Here is a 23717-nt window from a genome sequence, read left to right as displayed (position 1 = left end):
TCTACAAGTACGAAAACATAAAAATCAAAATAACATTGACATTGTTACTAAATACCCATTTCTGTATAGCGTAGCCTTAGCCAGCACTACGTCATGCACTTCACTCCATTTATCCAGACAGGAAGGTTTTTCCAAGGGATCACTGTGATGTGGAAGGTGCAGGAAGGCCAAAAACATCAAACGTTGAGGAAGAACAGCTCTGTACACTTAGGACCATGCACATTTAATCAAAACACAAAGCTTTCTCACATGTTGGCCCATTTCAAAGGCGACCTCAAATGCATCCTTCTGTTACTCAGCAGCGAAGGCTCCTACAGGTGGGTTCCTCATGGTGCAACCTAAACTGAGACTCATTGCGTGCTAGCAATAAAACCAAACAATGTAGACAGAGTGTTGGAGGTCAATTTAAGTATTTGGTGTCAGCTCTGTTCAACAGTAACAGTACAGCTGTTAAAGACTTTAAGGTGTTTTTAGGGGAGGAAAAGGTGTTTGTCAAGTTTGCTAGGCAACAGGAACCACACTTTGCAACACAACAGTAACTCACTTTGGTTCAGCCTTTGAGGCCTTTGATGACCAGGAAGGCCAAATTCTTCTGAGGATCCCTAATGATCGCGACCAATGAGGGCAGTGGCCATTAGGGTTAGTGCCCAGAGTTTTCCTCCCATACAGTTGGTGCAAAGAGGGAAATTACCCAAAGAGATGTAAAGATATATTTATTTCTGCTGCAAAGTTGGGTATTATCACAGGGATTGACTTGCATTTGAAACTGACCTCAAGTGGTCACTAGAGGAACTGCAGTTTTTGGTACTTTCGTGTTAGAAGGTGCAACTTTGTTCTACCACATGGTCAGATCTGGCGACGGAGGAGGATTTTGAAGTTTCCTGAACACATGTTGGTGCAATGACACTCTGGAAGTAGCCATCATGAGATGGTCAATCATGTCCATAAAGGGTATTTAGGATTAATTGGAATCAAATAAGTCTAAACCTGTGGTATTGAAATATGGTTGTTACCAACATGCTAAAGATGTAGCAGAGAGGAAGAAGGGTGAAAGAGGGCGACCCAGACCAAGGTTAATGGTGTGGCAGTTATCTTATCAGCAGCTAACCTCCCCCAGCAACCAACTCAAGTATGTGGGTGTTCTTGTTCTGGTTTCCACTATGGGAAAGCACTTGATCAGCAGCAGCAGCAGCAGTGTGGGGGACATAAACCAGCTGTGTGTGCATGTGTGTTACTGCTGCGTTCCTGTTATCTGTAGTAGGCGGCAGGAAGTTAAGGTCCCGTCTGGGATGAAGTCAAAACTCAGAGAGCAAGACCGAGAGAGACACAAAGGAAGGAAAGAAATGTTCCATGAGAATCTATGTCTAATTGAGGAGATAGAAAACAGGGAAGAGGAGGAAAGAGACAAGATAGAAAGTGTTGAAGGGAGACTAACCCAGACTGATAAAAACAAGACAGAAAAACACAGAAACAGGAAGATTATCAGCTCATTTGTCCGAATATGAAACAAACGAAAATGTCAGCTTTCAACACGAGACAAGAGTGTAGATGTCCAGCTCCCCAACGCTCTGATTGACAGCTAAATGTTGATCTGAAAGGCCAATGCTCCTGTTTCAGGATCAGTGACACAAATCAACTTGTTCCTATATAATATCGCAAAAGGTGCAATGAAGAACCAGAGAGACTTGCACGCCATCACTGTCAAGACGTCTCTTTGACTTGACTGTTGTGAAACTGAACTGGCTTCTCCCTTGTACTTGCAAAAACTAAACTTGAGGGCTTGAAGGAAACCACATTCAAGATCACAATCATCAATCTGCCAGTGTGGTATCATAAAACCAGCAGCTGAGAGAACAATCTCAACACAAAGTCCTAATACTTGTGTTGTCATGGAGCTTTTAACCATCTCACATGGTCTTTATTTAAGCCAACATACCTAAGAAGTCTTGAATGTGAGAAATTGGAGAATCTTTGAAATCTTTGACAGGAAACTTTGCCTACTGAGGAGGACCATGGGAATATGGTCAAAAGCTCCTGAACAAACAAGTAAATGGACCTTGAATCTATTAGAAGGAAGATGTGACCATCACTCATGCCTTAATGGTTTGAAACTGACTGGTGCCCTGAAGGACTAAAACAAAAATGACAGGCTGACAAAGTTCTCCATTAATGGTCTGCATACTTGCTTGGCCTGGAGCTTTTGACCTTATCTCATTGGCTTCTTCGTTAGATAAGGTTTGCTTGGTTGATTATCAAACCTTTCAACACTCTAAATATATTTCATCCATGCCAGTTTAAAAGTTGAACTTGGTGACCCATTCTTGTCCTCCACTCTAAGACCACTTTCTCTTAATGTTTATTCTGGCGCTTTTGACCAAATGTGTAAAATTGTTGTTGATTTTCAAATCTGATGTCCCGATGAGTGTGTCATTTTTTTCCTGAGTTTGTGCATGATAAGTTTTGCTAAAAACCACTTTGTGTTTGTGGGAAAGTCCGTTGCCATGGTTAAAATAAACCAATATTGACCGTTAGCAGGAAAAGGACATGCAAACATTGAGTGGTTAGCCACGTCAAAGACACATGCTTTGTTGGCTTAATCATCCACCACAATCTCCAACTTTTACTCCAATCAATGTTGATGTTTGAAGGATTAAAATGAAACTGATCTGGAGGAATTAACAATTGTGACCAATGAGAAAGAATTCATTGAACCCACTATATTCATATCTAGGCTATTTATGAATTTGGCCTCTTCCGCTCCCTCCATTTTAAACGGCTGAAAACATAGAGTTAATACATGAACAATATCTGAGGTCTGCTGTTTCTATTTTTGGCTGCAAAGCTCCCAGTGGGCAACTCATTTACCCTCCCATTTCCCCTCTCCCTCACTGTTCCCCTCTTCCGACTGCATTTCTTGGGACTTTGCAGGACATCCAAACGGTGGATTCGCCAGACCTTGCCCATGATCATTTCCCACAGTGGTTGAAGAGGAAATTCTGGTCACAATCTTCTTCTAATTTGGTAGTTTGGTTCCTATCTTTCACCCATGTCCTTATCTTCCCGGACAGTTTATTTCCCACCATGTTCCTTCATTTTGCTCCTTCTCCTTCATCTCAGGCTTGCATCGTGTTTTCAAGATAAGCTAATGATTTTTAAAACGCTCTGATTTATCACCACAAATCCTCTGTTGTAATAACTCACTGGAGCGCTCTCAAGATAAGCATCTGTGGTGTTGTTCTTGAATGCAAACTGAAGGCCGATCAATTGATTAATGGATCACATTAAATAAACAGTTTGAACTATCATTTATATTTGGATTACTTACATCTCAGGAGGTTGTTTCATATGCCCTTAGTCTGATTCAAAACTACTACATCATTATTGGTGTAATATTTAAGAATATTTTCCAGTTGGTGTCAGAAAAAAACAAAAAACGTAGATATATCTCACCTGAAACAATGAAGAAGGATCGCACCACTCTTTAGCCTGTATTCTAGCTAAAGTTAGTTGCAAAGAGCTCGCCTGTCTACGCCAAGGCCTCCTAGTTGTACAAGACTGGAAGACATGATGTTCTTTTGAAGGATCAGCAACTCTTCCAGCTCCCGTACATTCAAGCTCTTGACCTTATCTCAAGAGCTAAACCGAGGAAACCAGCCAAGAAACTTATTTCAGCTGGTTGTATCCATGATTTCATTCTTTTAATCAATACCCAAAGCTCATAGATTGGATACCAAATGACAATCGATTGGTAGGGTACTGTGGGATTTTCACCCTCTGAATCCACTCCTTCACCTCAACAGTCCAATCTGCCTTCATACATAAACAAGACCCAAAGATGGTTAAACCTCTTCACTTGGGGCAGAAACGCCATCCCAATTTGAGGAGAGCGATCCACCTTAGATTTGCTGACTCAGCCTGACCTAATACTGCAAACGTATGCAGTACATGCTGAAGTTCCTGGTTTTTTCTCCCCTAACAAATTACCAGAATGTATAAAAACTGGGTCATACCGACCTCATCTCCTGGATAAAAAGCCAAATGCCGATTACATCTTTAACTTTGAGTTCTACTTTTCTGTCTAACTTTTTTTTCCTATGGAGATTACCAGGTGGAAAAAACCCAACTGGAAGCAATGTATGAAATTCTCAAGCATAAATCATCTTTCGAGTATGTTATCCCTGAAGGCGGAGATGCCATTTCTCTTCAGCGCAGTCAGATCAAAAAGATCCATCAGATAACTCAAGTTTATATTAAGATAGATGTGAGTGCTTTGTCTATGTGTTTTCCTTTGGTAAATGCTGAATGAGATTAGAGAAAAGCTTCAGAGATCCTGTAGTTGCCATAACAAATAAACAGCAACTTTGTGTGTGTGTATGTGTGGAGTGTATGCTGCCGCCTGGACACTATCTGATGGAGTGAAGGGCTGTATAGCTTCGTAAGCCAAAGAAAGTCAACCATCACAAACAGGGAGATGAAAGCTGTGTGCATTTGAAAAAGCAATGCAAAGATCCTGTGCATGTTCACGTCCCTCAGCTAGTTCGGGAGTTTACACTTTTTCATAAATGTGTCTTCGCTGGCGTGGCCATCAGCCCGACACGCCTCTGTCTCCCTAAGATAAACAGGCAGATAGGAGGGAGAAAGGAGTCGGGGGGATGAGTCATGCTAACTGATTTATCAACACTACAAACACATCCTACAGGAAAGAGGAAATTCTTTGAGAGAGGTTGGCCGCCGAGGTTCACTCAGCTGACATGACAAAAGACATTTGCTTTGATGAGTCTCGTCTGTGCTGCAGAGGCCAACCTCCGTTTTTTCAAGACGTTCCATTTCATTTGAGGCTGTATGTGGTGGTTTCTGGGTGGTGGGGTCATTCTATATCTTCTTCAATTTTTTTTCTTCCATTCATGTCACTGCTGTGCTTCTCTGCATTTCTGACTTCCATCCTTCCTCCTTTGATGTGTGGTCAAATTGCAGACCACATCAGATAAGGGAAGAAAATTTTTTAGACCGACTGAGGTGGGGTCGGCGAAATAAAAGAGAGGCTCTGAATGGATGTTTCAGCACACGTCAATGTGGAATTGACTGCGATTAAATATGGTATGTAGCCTGCGGTAAAAGAAGTAAAGAAAGTGAGTTTGGAATCATGTCTGGGAGCTTTACAAACTATGAATGAAAACATAAATGAATTAATTCAGATTTCTGCTGAATACGTACTTGCCAGGCTTAAATGTATACATCTGCATTACTCAATCCTTTTGGTCTCTCAATTGTAACACAATTAGCTCTAAATGCAACACTTACACATAGGTAGCTGATACTTGCTAGCAATCATTTGCCTTACACATAGAACAGACATTAGCACCTTGGACTCCTGCAAAGCTACGATATTCCCCCTCCTTTTAGCTCCACGTTTGGTCCCCACCATCTCCTGAGGGAAACATCTGGTTATTCACCTTTACAATGTTCCACCATCTGACCATCATCACCAGCTAGTTGCTAATTTTAGCTTTACAAGACAGATAACCTAGTCTGGGGAGGAATAGCCAGGCTAGCTGCTTCAAGCTAAAATAAGCTAAGCTAAAATATGATAAGATAATTGCTTTGAGGCTCCAATGAACTGCACACACAGAGTAATATTGATACTATTTCTTTTACAACTTAAAAACAAAAGCCAACGTACAATATTGGCTAATTTGTGAACTTATTATGTAATTATGTAAAATATTTTCTCATAAAGCCTCTAATTCATTGCGGTTTCTTAAACATGGTCGCCAGAGGCACTACAATGTCACCTGAGAGCCCCGTCGCCACTGATGGAATGTGGGAACTTGTTTTGTCCCGTTCAGGGGCCACGTCCCCCTCCCACCACCTCCTCCACCTCTGCACGCCGTGGTGCCGGTCAGTCTTGAGAGTGAGGGGCCCTTGGTCGGTGACCGCCAAGTGGCTGTTTCATAAAGATAAGTGCCATTGAGAAAAGAAAGAGCTTGTGATCAATTCAAAGAGTTGCCTATGGCAGAGACTGTCATCACCTGGACATAAGGGGAGCGTTTGGATGGTACAGTAACCTGGGGTTGAACTCTGCTGTATACCTGGGTCAAAATGAACTCCATGGGAGACGAAGAAAAAAAAGGGAAGAATCCCTCGAGGTCAAACACTTAAAACTATTAAAAAACAGATGAAAGACACTTTGTAAGATATTGTAGGTTTCATCCCACATATTCTAATCTTTCTCATTCTGGGTTTTGCAGTAATTTTGGTGTTTTGCTGTGTGAACCCTTGAAATCTTTACTTGGGACTGTCAGAATGTGATATGTACAACAGGCAGGAACTCACAGGGATTACTCGTTATAGTTTGACAAGTCAGCAGCATTAGTTTGAGTGATTTAGATAATTTTTCCCAAAAATATTTCTGCCCGTATTTTAAGAAAGTGAAATATGAGAGTGATAAAGCGGCGGTGCATTTAAAACGTGAGCTGAAGCGTTACAGTAATAGAGTCAAGGGGTTCGTCTGGCAGGATTAGAACTTCACATCTGGACTGATTTGTCTTGGTTTTGACATAATGTTGGTCGAGTCAGGTTCAAAGATGGAGGATATAAAATGGGATATAACTTTATCATCCAGTTTGGAAAGTTGCCTTTGGCGCCATAGTAACATAAAACACTCTACAGTTTATTCACATATACGTAGATGTAGAGAGAGAAAGAGAGAGAAGAAAAAAAACATTTTTGATTTAATTTTGCTGATCTTGTAACAACAGAGGGCGAGTCTGACAAAAGAGGGCGAAACTGAGTCAGATAATGAACATTAATCCTTCAGCCCCATGGAGAGTCCAGAAGAGTGACGTTCACCCTGCAGAATTGTGCAGCTCGTTCTGCCACATTGTGCAACGCCTTGTAACTTTTTATCACCTCCACAATGGAGGACTGGGACTCATGGGGGAACAGAGGAGGCTGAGGTCTGCTCTGTGACGAGCCCATATGGGTCCAAGTGGAAAACCTTTGTTTTTCTCTCAAAAAAAAAAAAAATCCACAGCACAGCACAGGACAGTTTGCTGCTGAATGAAGAAGCTGGTCGGTGTGTCTGTGTTGTGCTGCCCTCTAGTTGTCAAAGAAGCACTGTAGTGTTTACTACAGCAGGGGCAGGGCAGGGTTGGAGTAAACAATGACGTAAGATAGCAGTTTGAATAGAGAGACCACAGGTAGTGCCAATGGTTGTCATTTAAAGTAGCACTATCGCAAATGTAATAGCAACAAAAAAAAACCCTGAAATATGCAATAAATAGGTCAGAATAACTATCTGTACACAAAATATAGCCAACGTTGTAGTGCCTGTGGAGCAAATGCAGAATTTCTTTTTGTTATGAAACAAGTTGGCAAGGTGCTTAGCCCCAACTATGTGAAGAGGACGAGGATGCTTATATCTGATACGCTGCACCACTGGCCCCATCTAGTGGCCGAACAAAGAATTGGAATTTGCCATAGCGCTACTTAAAGACTCCCCCTCATTGTGGGCCGTGCTGCCTTGCAACTCCAAGAAGTAGGAAGCTCAACTACATCAGCAACTAAGGTCAGCTGTAAGACTGAATACATGCAGTTAAATCTAAAGACTAAAGTTGGGTTTAGGAGAAGAGGTCCACTCAAGGCTTTTAAAAGACTATGGTAAGGGTTGGGATAAAGCCCAGATCAGGGCTAGAACTATAGACTAAAGACTGAGGTTTAGGATTAGACAAGAAGGAAGGAAGAGGTCAGGGGTGTAAAACTAGACTTAAGTCCAGGGGCAGGAACCAGGAACAAGCAGAATGAAGAGAGATGTAGAAATCCTGATGGAAAGATGAAATCAATAGACATCCAAAGTAGACAAAGAAGAGGTTCAAGCACAGCAATAATAAAACATATGACACAAGAGTAATAAAGGGACAAACATGCAGCATGGCCCATTCCACGATAATGTGCTGCCTCACAAGCAAGGATGCAATAGGGATCCCAAGGGCCTGCATGGATGTATTATATTATCCATGGCATGAGAACTTTGCTGTCAAGTCTAAGCATATACCTCCACCTAGTGGCCAAAAGTCAGAACTACTGCCTCAGTCACAAAAGCACATCTGTGTGCCAGAAAGTGTCTCTCATTGAAAACTGCCCTATATGGAAGTGCACAACACAAGAAACACAACAGCAAATCACAAAACACAACAGATTAGAAAACATCAAATAAAAACACACAAATGAATCACAAATGAGGGACACTGTACTTGAACTGGAGTTTCTTGATTGAACTTCATGAGGATCTCAGATTGGGTTACCCTCATCCTGGACCCTCAACGATTCTGCTGCTTCCCTCGTCTGGCTGGTTTCGATCATTGCCCAGAACCAACACTAAGGTCTGTCCAGGATTCAGATGTGGTGTTGGATGGTGCTGCTGCTCCAGAAAACCAGGAACTTGATGTCGCCATTGGCGTTCCGGCCCCATGGCTTCATATAGGAGCCAGTCTTAAGGCCCCAGCTCGGTGGCAATAATGTCTTGATTGGGGTAGGACTTCGACATCAACCCCAACTGGTACATGGCTCTGTCTGATGAAGCTGCAAGACCATGGTGGTCTCCTGGTTACCAGTTGCTGATGTTGCCACCTCCTCTCTACAGCAACACCATCATTCCTTCTTCAAACAATTGCTTTTACAAAATACAATAAATAAAATGATGATGTGACGTCCTTGAAAAGAAATCCTGATAAGGAATCACAAATTGCAGCTGCGTCTTTTTTTGGACATTTTATTTCCAAGCAGCTCCACCAATAAAAACACAAAGTCACTGGAACCTGTTTGTCAGGTGAATTTATTAACTTATGTACAAGGATGTCACCGAGGCGGAGACTGTCAGAGATATACAAAAGAGTAGAAAATGTATAAGGTGCAAAAAACAAACACTGATGCATGAGTCTGTATTTCATCCCCGACACCCCTTCCCCTGCCCTCCCCACCCAACCCTACTCAACCCCACCCAACCCTACCCAACCCCAGCCACCCACCCCCCAATTCCACAAAGCCAAGCTACTATACTATGTACAGCAGGTTCACATTTACCGACATCAGACGCTCCTGCTCAGTCGCATGCCTCGCTGAGCTGACAGGGGATCAGAATCAACTAAATATTACTAGATATAAAGTGCGACGCACGCCGGCGCCACTGCGGGACGTCATGTCACATCACGTCACGCGAAAAAGGCGCCGGCGTGCGTCGCATTTAACTCCCCTTTGCACCTGCCTTCATGCTAACATGCAGCTTGCAGACCAGTGGGGTTTTAATCTGAAAGAAGGAAGGAAGGGAAGGGAAGGGACAGAAAATATTTACATTTACAAGGTAGTGAGGAGGAGTTGGGGTGGTGGTGGTAGGGGGGTCCTTGTGCTGTTGCCGTAGCGATGATTTTCCAAAATCTAGCAACGTGCGTAACACTACATCTGTCGGTATCAACAGTATCTACACGGCAGCAAAGCGTAAAAAACAAAACAACAAAAAAACAAAAACAGCGGAATAAAAAGTTTTGATCACAAAAAAGCACCTTTAAAATTTGGCAAGTGATGTGTGTGTGTGTGTGTGTGTGTAGCAGTCTGAAAATAAGTACAGGTTTACAGCAAAGTGTCAGTGTATTGTTGATGGGTTTGTAATGTGCCTTGTAGACAATTCAGCACGCACACGCACACACACCTACTTCTACTTCTATTTCTGTGAGGAACAATGAATAATAATACTCAACTCAAAGTTTATTTCTATAGCACATTTAAAAACAACCTTAGTTGCCCAAAGTGCTGAATAATAATACCGTAATAATAACAATGCTAACAATAAACGTAATAATATTAATATAATAATAAGTAGTGGAGTCTTTGACCTTCACCATCATGATTAAATTATTACCTCCAGTCTTAACGCAAACTCATCAGGACTAGAAATTGTTTCCTAAAACCCACACTGCTCCTCACAAAAACAGAAGTACAAGAAAACACAGACATGCACTTACACACTCACACAGTCGGACACAGGGCTACAGTAGTGATTACGGGAGCCAAATCTAAGGGTGTGCCTGAATTTCAGAAGAACTAACAAACACCCCGTCGGATTCCTGCTGCAGACGACAGAAATCCAGACGATCCATCACGGTGCTGAGGGTTTATTTAAAGAAGCTGTTAGAGCGAGAGCCGGACGACTGCTGCTGCTCAAACACTGTGGTCAGAGGTGAAGGACGAGGGGAACTGAGTCGCTGGTTGTTGATCTGGGTGCATGTTGATCAGTTTATTGATATAATTTCATATATGTTATATATAACGTCATATAACGTTATGAGACAGAGTTGTTTTAGAGGTAAATGCAGAGACTGCTTGCTGAAAAACTGCCCCCGACGGGAATACGCATCAGCGGTTTTGCTTGAATTTACCTCTAAAACAACTCTGTCTGGTAACGTTCTGTTATTATCTCATAGCGTGGTGAATGTGCAGGTCACAACTTGTCCACCAGAGCATTTTGGAGTTGTTGGATTGTGTATTTGATGAGTTTGATGAGGGAAACCAAGAAGCCTCCGTAGCGTAGCTCTGAGCAGCTCACGGCTCTGCTCCACCGTTCTAAAAATAGCTTGCACCGACAATTAAAGGTAACATACCTACTGCTAAAAGTATAGGGATTATGGCAATGGGCCAATTTGCCAAAATGTTGAACTATCCCTTTAACAGAAGATTAGCTAACAAGCTAGCTTAACAATGTATCCAACAAGCATTTATGTTTGTAGATACTTTTTAATCTGTGTTTGAATATAGGGTATCATTTTGAGTATGATCCTTATTATATGAAACACAAAAACCAAAAATGTGTTTCACTCCTTTAAATCAAATCAAATCTGTTATTAAACCCACGTCCACTCATAGCTGCTCCCTGATATTCAGTATAAAAGGGTTTGAACCCAGATTCACCAGCTGCTACTGTGTCTTATGTTGCTAATGCTTCATGTTGACACTGACATCACAGTTGTAGCTTCACAACGAGCTCATCGCAACTTTTTGCCATTCTCAGTTTAGACAGGTTATTTGTTTTGTTTTTTGTCCATTAACCAATGAGTGGAAGCCACAGTAGTTGCTATTGGGAGCAAGTTAATTCACATTGATTAAGACACATGTCCTTGTTTATTTGCTTGAGTTCTCGTCTCTAAGTGAACTTACAAGAACTTATAAAGCTGCTGCTTCAGTCGTTTGTCACAATTGTTTTTGTGGCTAATTGTGATTAAAAGATGGTCCTTCTCTTTTTCGTTGTGTAAGTCAAACAAACAAATGTAGCATGTCTCGCAATCAGACTCTTGGCTGTTTTTGACGGCCCCTCCATGGTTAATTACCCCTTGTGGTATCGTAATGCTGATTTTTCAATCTGGGCTGTTTCCTACTGAGTAAATACAGTAGTCTCTCTGTGTGTCCACAGTGTTTGTGGAAAAAACACATTCATGTTTGGCAGTTTTTAAATGTCATTTTTCTTTTAGTACAAGTATTGTTCAAACCGGTAAAGGCCAGAAATGTTGGGAGTACCATGTGGTCATATGCACTTTTCAGAAATTAATTGGAACATTTCTTCCAGTTTAAGATTTATGAGACATTTCTCATTGACAGACCGATGCTCTTTTCCATGACGCAGTAGTAGTACAGTAAACTACTAGTGAATAAATACATGAACACATGTAAAAGGTTTAAGGAGGGTAAGAAAAAGAGATTTAGAGATTGGGTTGATTTTAAAAGTTTATCTAATGATTACCTCACAGATGTTTAAGTTAGATATAGAAATCCAGGAAAGTAAATACTGAATGTAAATGATGGTTTTTCTTCGGTTATAAACTCCATCGTAGCCTAAAGTCTTGAATTCATTTGAACATGTGACGAGCGTCCTTATCAACCTCCTGTTGCTTCAGTGTTTCCAGGTTAAATATAAATAACAGCTTCTTCAAATAAACCCTCAGACAGTTGTGTTCTGGTTGCTGTGACCCTTAAACATGCACTTTGTGTGCCGATGCCGACACCCATGAATGATCATTATTAATGAACCAAATTCTATTTAAAAAAAAAAAAAAAAAAACTTTAAATATATCAACATAAATAAACAGAGGGAGGCTAGTATTTCCTTTAAACATTTACAAATAAATACTTGGTTTTGAATTTGATCTTTTTTTTTTTAACCCAAACTGCTGGAACGAATCTGAGTGGAAAAAATAAAATAAAGTTTGGTCTTTGTTTAAAAACAGAAAAAGGTACAGTGGACAAGACAAGTTGCACGACTCAGGTACACTAGGTCTGCTCAATGGTAGAAGCGGTTTTTTTTTTTGTTTAGTTTTTTTTTAAAGGTTGCTATGTCTTTATGTTGTGGTTCTTACAGTATGTTAAAACCAGCCACTTGTTTTTTTGGTTCATGTGAATGCTTTGATTGTGTCCTCCTCCACAGTATCTGTCTGTATTGATCAGCTATAAATAAATATATAGACAATTTCTCAAAAAGAAAAACAAAAAAACAAAAAGGACTTAAAGTAAAGACCAGAGTGAGGGGTTGAGTGGTTTATGTGCCGTTCTTCTGCTCCCATTCCTGCAAAACAAAGAGACACACTCAGTTTGGAAATCAAGTCCAAAAAAATAATATAAAAATAATAAAAATAAATCTGTAATAAAATAAATCAAAACAAGTAAAAGAAAACATTAAAAAAAGGCAAATAGAAAATAAAAAGACCAAAAAATACAACAATAAAATACAACAATAAAACTCTTTAAAACAATCCAATAAAACATAAAATGCCTGATGGTTGTAGACAATAAACCCTGTGACCTCTGACCTTGGCCTTCCTGAGGACGTGTCCACGGACAGGTGAGGGCTTCTGACCGCCCTGCTGTCGCCGCAGCAACGAGGCGCTGTTGACGGGCAGGGAGCAGGACTCTGTGTCGCTGGTGTCACAGCTGGAGAAGGGAGAGGACTCCTGCGTCCGTCTCATCATCGCTGGTGACTGCACACACACACACACACACGCAACAGAGATAGGTTAGAGCGCTGATGTGGAGGCAGTGACATATGACTTGGGTTCATGTGTTCTCAGCTTTAAGTGTGTTTAAAGGGATAGTTCAGCATTTTGGCAAATTGGCCCATTGCCATAATCCCTATAGTCTTAGTGTAGCGATGTTATCTGACCCTCTGCGTTGGGTTTCGGTACGGACTGCCCCAGGTGGGGTTTGAACCCTGGCCCCCCCATGGCAGATTCTAATAAACAGCTTGCACTGACAATTAAAGTTAACGAACCTACTGCTACGACTATAGGGATTATGGCAAAGGGCCAATTTGCCAAAATGTTGAACTATCCCTTTAATGTTTGATTTTGTCCTGCTATCAGAATTTATTGGGTATTTTAGCATCTTTATTAGCACAGATTAGTAGCTGCAACTGCAACTCTATATCTTCAGAAATAGCACTGCAAAACACTACCGCTTTTGTCCAGAGGGGTCGCCAAAATCAACACAAAATGAAAGTTCTTTGTAGATGCTTTAATTCAATTTCATCATTGAATTTAATTTTTTAATTTCAATTGACTTAATTGTCTTAATTGTCTTGACTGTTTTAACTGTTTTTAATTGTTTTAAATGTCTTATGTTGTCAATGAAGTTGTTGTTATGTAACGTAAAGACAAAGTTTAATGTGATTACGTTATTAGGAGTCCATGCATTGCCAGATATTTTGAAATGTACCGGCTGCTCTGTGTGTTTGATGCTTCTGGCAGCAGAACTAAGAGGTGCTTTTGGTGCGCTCCCGATATGTACCGCAGTGCGTGATGTGAAATTTGCGTTTTGCTGTGCAGACAAGAGTTTGTCAGCAGAGGAGTCTCTAACCTGGAGGCCGGAGGAACCAGCCTTTGGTTCGATGGTCAGGCCCAGAGTGACTCCTCCGTTCAGGGCCTTCTTCAGACTCTCCTTCACCTCCGTCATCTCCAGCTCCAGGTTCACCCTCTCCTCCTCCTTCTGCCGGCAGTTCTCCTCCACCTTCTTCAGCCGCTCCGACAGGGAGGCGTGGGAACGTTTACCTACAGGACAGAGACTTCCAGGGTTAGAGTTCAATTCCTTTAAATGTTCACGCGTCATCTTCTACTGGCGACTTCATGCGTCTCTGACCGGCGGCAGCCTCCACGGCCGTGCGCAGGTCGCTCCTCTCCTTCTTCAGCTGCGTCAGATGGTTCCTGATGTCCTGCTTCTTCTTCATCAGCTCCTCCTCCTTGGCCTGAAGACGTTTGGCGTCGGCTTCCACGCGGTTCTTCCCGTACTTGCACTGCTCCGCATCTGGAAAAATAAAAGGATTTCAGAGTGAATTCAAGAAGAAACTGGAGGTCTTGGAAGTTGACGTGTGATCATTTGGAAATAAAATATGATCACTTTGGGGTTTAATTGTTTAACTTTTATCATAATTTGTGACTTTGTGAGGTCGACTTTGACCTTTTCTGACCAAAATCTACTCAGTTAATCTCTGAGTCCAGGTGAATGTTTGTGATCAGTCCTCAAGAGAGTCTTAAGACACATTCAAGCTGCCAAAAACAAGAATTTAAAGTAAAAAATTATGCTTTTTTTGGTTGCAAATCAGAAAATAGTCAAAATAATCAATCGCAATACAGTTGCACACCAACAGGCCAAAGATGCTGCATCCACATGCCCCTTGTTTTTTTTTAATGAGTCACCATGACCTCAACCTTTGACCACCAAAATCAAATCAGCTGATCCTTCAGATCAACTGAGTATTTATGCCAAATCTTCCATCAATTAATTCCATTAATTCCCTCACTGTTGTTACTGAGCACAAACTGAAAACATAACGCCTTTGGTCCTGGTTATAAAAGGGATCATTACAGCTAGAGATGCACCTGATACTGATAACCACTTCTGACTCTTCAAAAATCAACTCAGGGGACAAACGGACTGAAAATGAGTGAAATCAAGGCGATGTTGGTTGTATCATATAATCATCAGTCAATATCGGCCCGATAATCGTCTGTACCGATAGTTATCTTGCATTCCTAATCATAGCTTTTATCATCAGGACACTGTATCTGAAAAACCCACTGACCCTTTAACCACGCGTTGTGTGTGTGTGTGTGTGTGTGTGTGTGTGCGCTCCAGTCAAGTTTGCTGATGATGAGGAATATTGTTTAAATTCAACACCCTGACCTGACACTGGAAATATGAAAATTGCGCGGCATTATCTATAAACCCAGACGACGTGACACATATTTGGTTATTTCCAGTCAGACGAGCGGTTACAACTTTTCCTAATTCACACGTTAGGGCAAAAAAAAAAACACACACACATTATTCTGCGCCACAAGGATTAAACACAACCACATTACACTCTCCGACCAGGCCGGGCCATGCTTCTGCTATTAGGTCTTCTCTCAGTTTGTTTGGCAGGAGGCTGAAGTCTGGCCCACATGCGTCACATGGACGGTCTCGAGGGGGAGGAGAGGTTTTTGGTTTTTAAGTTATTTACTCCCCCCCCACTCACCCACCCACCCACCACCACCACCCGACTTTAAACCAACTGTACTTTGGACAGCCTGCATTTTCCAAATTGCTGTGGAAGCAGAGCATTGCTACGGAGCAATCAGTGGTGATGAGGCTGAGACCGGGGGAGCCAGACACACTGTCTGCTGCACAACAACTGCTGCACTGCAGTCAGCAGGGCAGGCACACTGTTGCTGATATTATGGGTTATAAATCGGACTTTTCTGTGCTGGATTTTTACAGTATAGTCATGATATAGTCATAGTCATAGTCTTCCCAAACCAAATACTGACTTTTTGAAGCATCTGATAGAGTACAGATCAATGAAAGCAGGGAACTCCTCACCACTGCCAATAACCAAACTCACACAGACATCAATATTGAAAGGGATAGTTCAACATTTTGGCAAATTGGCCCATTGCCATAATTCCTATAGTCATAGCAGTAGGTTCGTTACCTTTAATTGCCGGTGCAAGCTGTTTTTAGAACGGCGGAGCAGAGCCGCGAGCTGCTCAGAGCTACACTACGGAGGCTAATGGGATTTCTTGGTTTCCCTCATCAAACTCATCAAATACACAATCCAACAACTCCAAAACGCTCTGGTGAACAAGTTGTGACCTGCACATTCACCACGCTATGAGATAATAACAGAACGATATGAGACAAGTTGTTTTAGAGGCAAATTCATGCAAAACCGCTGACGCGCATTCTTGTGGAGGGCAGTTTTTCGGCAAACAGTCTCTGAATTTACCTCTAAAACAACTCTGTTTTGGAGCGTTTTGGAGTTGTTGGATTGTGCATTTGATGAGTTTGATGAGGGAAACCAAGAAATCCCATGAGCCTCCGTAGTGTAGCTCTGAGCAGCTCACGGCTCTGCTCTGCCGTTCTAAAAATATGATAACGAACCTACTGCTATGACTATAGGGATTATGGCAATGGGCCAATTTGCCAAAATGTTGAACTATCCCTTTAAAAGAATACTATGATACAAACGTTTATTTACAAACATAAACAGTTGATAAAGGTGGAGCCCTGCCATTGGTATGTTCTTTATTCTTTTTATTTTTATTTTATATTTCTGTCCATTTGCCTTTATTGTGTCATAATCATTATCATATCCCTATAAGCAGGTAGGTCGTAGGTTTTTGTTCCTATTGTCTTTGTTTATACATGATTTTGATTATCCAATCGGGTGTGTTATTGGGATTTTAAAATTTCAATATGCACAGATATAACCTCAGAATATGACAAAGCTCTGTGGACAAATCAAATCAAATCAATAAACAAATCAATTCCTCTGAAATGAATGATTCAGCTCCTAGTGGAAACATGACGCAGCCTTACAGACGTATTTATTTATTTTATCATCCTACTCACTGGAGCTGCTGTGTTTCAGAGAGGTCGACCCACGTGTGCCGTTGACGCCGTTCTTCTTGGTCAGGCCCTTCGGCTCCACCTTCTGTTTCGACGCCATCCCGTTGGTGACTGTGCCCTTCTTTCCCTTCAGCTGATTGGACAGAAGGAGGAGGCAGAGGGACAACATTATAAAATGCACGTATAATAATTTAGACCAGTTAGGACAAACTTTAAATATCCCCAAAAACAAACAAACAAAAAAACGCTCTGCATTAAAAGCCAATAGCACGCGGCTAATTAAAGGCTTCATGACAGCTAAATTGCTCATTCCTCTGCAGCTGGATTCAACCAGTTTGAACCTAAAATGGACTCTGGGTTTATTTTTATCCAACACTGAACACAACACATGTGGATGTGTTTAGATTAGTAGGGAAATAGGGCAAATCACGGCAGAAATGGAGCCCGAATTCATACAAATAAACACAAATTAGCTTCTTCTTTTAGTTGATCGATGCATGACATTTGATGACACAGAGGTTAAGAACCTGGTCAGACCTGAAGGAAACTGCTGATTGATTGATACTTCTTTGTGGATTGGTCACTATAATCGACACCTTTTACATAACACATGGTCATTTGATCCATTTTCAGTCTTAAAAACTGACTAATGCAGCTGTTTCTGTTGAATTGTACCAGCACATTGTTTTTATATCAACATATAGCATGTAGATGTTTAATTTTATTACATCTAATCTATCTTTATTTAGTCTGAATGAACTTTGCACAACTACAGCTGTGCAAGAAGTTTTTTTATGTATCTATTTACTTGCTTTTTCATTAGAAATACTGTTTTTTTAGGGTAGCATTATTGTGACACTTAGAAAAGTGTTTTTTATTTCTTCTTTTATAACTTTAACCTGTCTTAAAGCAGCAGCAGCAGTCAGTCAGTCTATAAAATGCACGGCCCGTCTCCGTGATGCCTGATGGGCCTGTAACGAGGCGTACGGCCGCGGGTTCGTCGTGTTGAAAAGTGAAATTCTCCCTCTCGTCGTTTCAGCCGCGCTTTGTGGTGGTGGAGGTGACATTAACAACCACCACCGCACCACACACATATCAAAGAGGGGAGGAGGAGGAGGAGGAGGAGGAGGAGGAGGTTCTCTCCGTACGACACCATGTGGTGGCGACTTCAAAGGGGTCGGGGCTGCCAGGGTGGTACTTATACAATGCTGTAAAAATATAAATTACACACACACACAGCCTCGTAGTGTTCATATTGAAGGGGAGGAAGGAGTTATAGTATGTGGGACGACCACATCACAGTCTACATGTACATATTCTATACTCAGACCACAAAGACTGAAATCTGGGTTTTATATGAACAATCTGTACGATGTTATTTCATAGAATCATACAGTACACGATAATATCACTGATGTTAAAGCAGGATTTTGTTCCGGCTGTAAAGTGTTTCAACGCCGTGAACGTTTCCAAATGCTGGTTATGGGAACGGTTTTGTGAGCGGTGATATTAATAATGAAAGTATAACGGAGCAGGAAGACGATTCCCAGGGAAGCAGCAGCAGCAGCAGCAGCAGGAGGAGGAGGAGGAGGAGGAGAGGTGGTGCAGGTGGACGGCCAACGTCAACAACTCACCTCAAGAGTCAACACACGGAGCAACGGCAGGAAAAATCATGAACTCTCTCTCTCTCTCACACTTGTTCTCAGTGTGTTTACAATAATAAATCAGTTTCCAATCTACTGGTTTTTGGAGGGGAAGCGTTGTATGACAGCACAAGATTAAAAACAATATTGAAGACTCCCTGAGGATGCTGTTGCTTGAATAATGATGCAATGATTATAATATTAATAATGGACAAAATGAAAATGTGTAATGTGAAAGGTGCAAACTCCATTAGCTCTGCTGAACCTTTTTTTAAATCTTCTTTAGTGCATTTTGACTTCATAAAAGTGAATTCATTGCACTGCAAAACTCAAAATCTTACTAAGAATATTTGTCTTATTTTTAGTCAAAATGTCATTTCTAGTCAAAACAAGTCTCATACTTAAAATAAGACTCATCACATAAAAAGTAGCTTGTTTTTAGACACTTTTTTTTACTTCTTTGAAGCATATTTTTTACTTGAAATAAGTAGAAAACTTTGATAGTGTAGCAAGTATTTCTTTCTTATTACAAACACAAAAAACTTGTTTTCACTGGCAGATTTTTCTAATTATTTTAAGTGAAAATTTGATTGAAACAAGTGAAAATTATCTAAAAACAAATTAATTTTTAGGTGATGAGTCTTATTTTAACAGGGTATCCGCGGGGTCTTGAAAAGTATTAAAAGGTGATAAATCAATTTTGGGAAAATTAAGACCCTTAAAAAGTATTAAAAAGGCTTTTCACGACTTTATAAAGTCTTAAATTTTGAAGGTATTTTTTTTAATTAGCTGTCCAAGAGTTTGAGTCCTAAAAAACATTGTAAAAGTGTGTGTGAATTTATTCATTTTATTAAAGAACAAAGATGAACTGGTACATAAAAAAGAAAAGAAGATTGTTGTTTTTGTTTTTTGAGTGGAGCAATGTTTTTTTGTTTTGTTTTTTGATAAACTTTGCCTTTGATTTATTATCCTAGCCTATTTTGAATTATGTTGTATCATAGTGGTCTATAGTCTTTATCACAAAAACTAAAACTGTTAAGTTTTAAGTGTCACTGATAAATGGTTACAGCTTGAAGTGGCGGTGAGGTATTGAAAAATATTGAGAAGGTCTTGAAAAAGTCTTAAAAAGGTATTAGAATTAACTTCAAGATTCCTGTATATACCCTGTTTAAGTGGAAAGAGATTAGTTTTGACTAGAAATGAGACATTTTGACAAGAAATAAGACAAATATTCTTGGACAAATGTTGAGTTTTTGCAGTGTTAATTTTGTGCATTGATTTCTTCTCAGTAGTTTATAAAGTCTGTGTTTCAGGCGAAAGCTGCTGCCTCCTCTATTAAAATGCAGGGCCCAGATGTAAAATACTGTGATTGAAAACTGGCCAGACTTGCTGTTCACTAGTAAAATGATGAAGGATTAGTTTTGTTTTTTTAATATGAGGGCAAACAAATGGTTTTATAGATTAAGGTTTGGGTGCCAAAAGAACTCAAAAGCTGACAACAATAAAAAATTTAAAAAAAGTGCTGATATATTTATTTCCTGGTCATTTCTGTCTCAGTGTTTCCATCTGAATCAAAGTAAGAGGATCATTTTATACTGGAAAATTGAGGAAATTTTCTCCATTAAAAAGCCATTTTTCCACAAACAAGTATTCAGATAAAAACAAAAAAGGAAAAACCACAAGTGAATTGTTGACAGGCAGAAGAGCAGCAGGAAACAGGTTAGTGGCGGAAGAACAAAGCGTGTTAGTCACCTGAGGAGCGTCTTTTTTAGGTTTAGTTTCAGCGGAGAGGAACTTAGAGGAGACTTTAGAGATTTTAGGGGTTTTGTAGTGGCCGGAGGAGGAGGTGGAGGAAGAGGAAGCAGAGGAAGACTTGGGAGGATAGCGAGCAGCCAGTTTGGGCGGAGGCATGTTATCGTACAAGTCGGCGTTCTCATAGTGCGCCTCGTCGGTCAGGTGGCCGCCCTCGGAGAGCTGGGTCGGACCAGGGAAGAACGAGAAGAAGAGAAGAGGAGGAGAAAGATATAAACAGGTTGGGAAATGTAAGAAGAGAAAAGGTTAGCCACACTGCACAGCTCAAACACACAACATAACAAGTGTTAGAATGACTGGGGAACATATACAGTAGATTAATGTATTCAGCATTACCACATCTACTACTATTACTACTAAACTTTATAGAAGTGCAATGTTAAATCACAGGAGTTCCCCTGTTATTAAAGGTGCTACATGCATTTTAACATGCATTTCAGATTACTATTAGTATTTTCAGCAGTTTTAAGATACAAAAACAAATACAGCACTAAAATTGACTGTATGTATTCAATATGTTAAGTTTTTACTGTCAGTGAGGTGGTTTCAAGAGGCAAAGTGGACAGGAAGTGAGTTATTTTTTAGTTTTCTGAGGGTTTGAAACATCTTTAAATGCTTTGAAACAGGAAAGATAACCAGTGACTGTCCTTCAATAATTATCAGCCAGTTATTGGTGGATGGGAAATAATGCAAACTAAATCAGCTGTGATAAGAAGCTAAGGTAAAGTTCAATGTGACAAGCCAAAAAACCCAACACGTTTAAGACTGATCTAACGTACGACACCTACAATGTGCGTCGGTGCTAAAAACAGCTACTTCAATAGTTAAGTGTAGATCAGTCAGTAAATAGAGCAGCATCTCTTAGTTTAGCCTCTGTGCGTGTGTGAACAGGTGTCACAGGTGTTACAGGTGAGCGGGCGAGGTCTTACTGTTCCATTAATGGGCACGTCGTCGTAGTGCAGCGCCATCCCAGTGGGACAGGCGTAGCCGTTGACTGGGTTGTCCAGGTACGGGTTGGGGGACACGGCTCGCTTACTGGTGAAACTGTGAGGAGGAAACAACAGGAAACACATCTGATCAATCAAATACTTTTCATCAACTCTACTTTTCACATCATTTTTTACACAATTGATCAACTCTTATGTCTTTTTTAAGAGTAAATGAGTAGAACATGATCTGTACTTTTGTTTTCCTTTACTTTTTATTGGGTGGATAATACATATATTTAAGTGGACTATAGCTATAATTATGAATATTATATTCAATTTCTGTGAACAGATCTGCTAAATAATCCTTTCAAACCAACTGCTGCTCATTTGTCTCTTGGAGCAATATTTGTTTTTGCTGTTGTTTGCATCTAAGGAAACTATGAAACAGGGCTGCTTTCCATTTGGAGGTATTTGGTTTAAACATACAGCAGAACGAAACCGTATACATCCTATGTAATAATATAGTATTTTAAAAAATATTGTCGTGTACACAGTTACAGCAAAAATACACAACAGAATGTGCTTTCGCTCCAGCTCTTGTTAAAAGACTGTCATTATACAAATGACATGTCATTTTCGAGAAAACTCCATAGAAACCTGAACAAGTTGACACGGAAAACAAAAAGAACAAAGCTTCTTAAAAACCTCGTCGTTTGTTCCAAAACACTTTGGGGCAGTTTGAAAGAAGAAGGGAAAGAAGAAGGTATGAGAGCAAACGTTCGGTCCCTCACCAGAAGGACTGCTTGGCCAGCTGGATGACGTTGGCAGTGGTCTCGACGTCGATGTAGTCATAGTGCAGCGTGGCCGGGTCGGTGGTGGAGCCGGTCTCGGCCAACAAAACCCCCAACCAGCGACCCATCGCCTCGGAGGAGGAGGCCTGGAGGACGAGGAGGCAGAAGAGGTCAATCACGACAGGTACAAGAATAAAACTCACTGAAGAATTGAGTGATGATTTGATTTTAGAGGGAAGGATAATGGAAGTAAATGTGGCGGAGGATAAAGAATAAAGAGGAACAGTTTGAATCATGTATAAACAAATACGTATCTCCTTATTCACAAGATCAAGTTACACTGCAAAAACTCAAAATCTTTCAGAGAATATTTGTCATATTTCTTGTCAAAATGTCTAATTTCTAGTCAAAACTAATCTCTTTCCACTTAAAATAAGACTCATCACCTAAAAATTTACTTGTTTTTAGATAATTTAATTTGTTTCAAACTAATTTTCACTTGAAATAAGTAGAAAAATCTGATAGTGGGGCAAGTTTTTCTTTCTTATTACAAGCACAAAAAAACTTGCTTTCACTGGCAGATTTTTCTACTTATTTCAAGTGAAAATTAGTTTGAAACAAGTGAAATGATCTAAAAACAAGTACATTTTTAGGTGATGAGTCTTATTTTAAGTGGAAAGAGATTAGTTTTTACTAGAAATTAGACATTTTGACAAGAAATAAGACAAATATTTTTGGTACGATTTTGAGTTTTTGCAGTGTAGAAGCTGACGGCGCTCCTGACTGAAGCCTCACCTCCAGCACGGCGACCTCTTGGCTGTTACGGAGCAGGCGGAAGGCGAAGGGGTGTTTCTGGTCGAGGCCGGGGCTGACCTCGCAGCCTCGGAGCGGCAGCGAGGCGATGTGGCTCTTCAGGTCGTCCCGGTCCTTGTGGAGGAGCAGCTGGTTGTCTTTGAGGCGGCACCAGCGCTCCCGCCAGCGGTTATTGGACAACACGTTCAGGTAGCCTGTTGGACAGACAGTCGACGGTTATATTCATTGCTGAAAAAGATGTACATCTACCTATCTAAGTACTTTATCGCTCTATCTTTCTATTCATCTATCCATCATACATTGAGAATAACAACTTTAATTTCCTCTCACCGCATGTTGGTACGTCTTCTTCTGCCGACGAGGTCTGCTCGTCCGTGGACGGCTTCTTCTTACCCAGCCCGATGATCTTGGTGATCTTCTTCCCCGCTCCTTTCCCCACCGTCCCCGACTTCTGCTCTGACTTGGAGTTCTTCTTTCCTTTTCCTGAGTGAGACAGAAAGAGACTGAGAATTACATTCACTATAAGATTAAGATTAAGATCTACTTTTTTTGATACCAGGCTGGGAAGTTATTGTGTCACAGCAGCAAGTGTTAACACACAATGCAAAGTAGAAAAAGAGAGGATAAAATTGAAACAATTTGAGTAAAAATATACACACAACTTAAAAAAAAAAAGTATTTACAAATGAAAAAAAAGTACAAATGAATAAAAAGGTAGTATGCACAAAAAGGGATACATCAGACATACAGTGTTATAAGTTTGGAATGTAATAAATAAATAAATAAATAAATAAATAACTGTGCCACAT

The 23717-nt window shown here is 40.6% G+C and overlaps 1 protein-coding gene across 2 annotated transcripts in view; it reads right to left on the bottom strand.

Annotated features, from left to right (window-relative positions):
• Positions 1–11856: 11856 nt before the first annotated feature.
• The window catches only part of afap1 (actin filament associated protein 1), a 43667-nt gene continuing 31806 nt past the window's right edge, over positions 11857–23717 (bottom strand). For both annotated transcript variants that reach the window (XM_085759440.1, XM_085759441.1), the window contains exons 9-17: positions 23239–23391; positions 22891–23102; positions 22096–22241; positions 21305–21419; positions 16924–17053; positions 14170–14334; positions 13891–14081; positions 12849–13016; positions 11857–12604 (exon numbers count right to left, since the gene is read on the bottom strand). In XM_085759440.1, coding sequence (XP_085615566.1) covers positions 12578–12604; positions 12849–13016; positions 13891–14081; positions 14170–14334; positions 16924–17053; positions 21305–21419; positions 22096–22241; positions 22891–23102; positions 23239–23391 — 1307 coding nt within the window. In that variant the 3' untranslated portion in view covers positions 11857–12577. The remainder of the gene's footprint in view (positions 12605–12848; positions 13017–13890; positions 14082–14169; positions 14335–16923; positions 17054–21304; positions 21420–22095; positions 22242–22890; positions 23103–23238; positions 23392–23717) is intronic.

The sequence above is a fragment of the Trachurus japonicus genome, chromosome 18 (genome assembly GCF_045865225.1).
Source record: "Trachurus japonicus isolate A0001 chromosome 18, Traja_1.0".
Classification (NCBI taxonomy): domain Eukaryota; kingdom Metazoa; phylum Chordata; class Actinopteri; order Carangiformes; family Carangidae; genus Trachurus; species Trachurus japonicus.
Note: the sequence above shows the minus strand (reverse complement) of the source record. Positions and strands in the feature narration are given on the sequence as shown.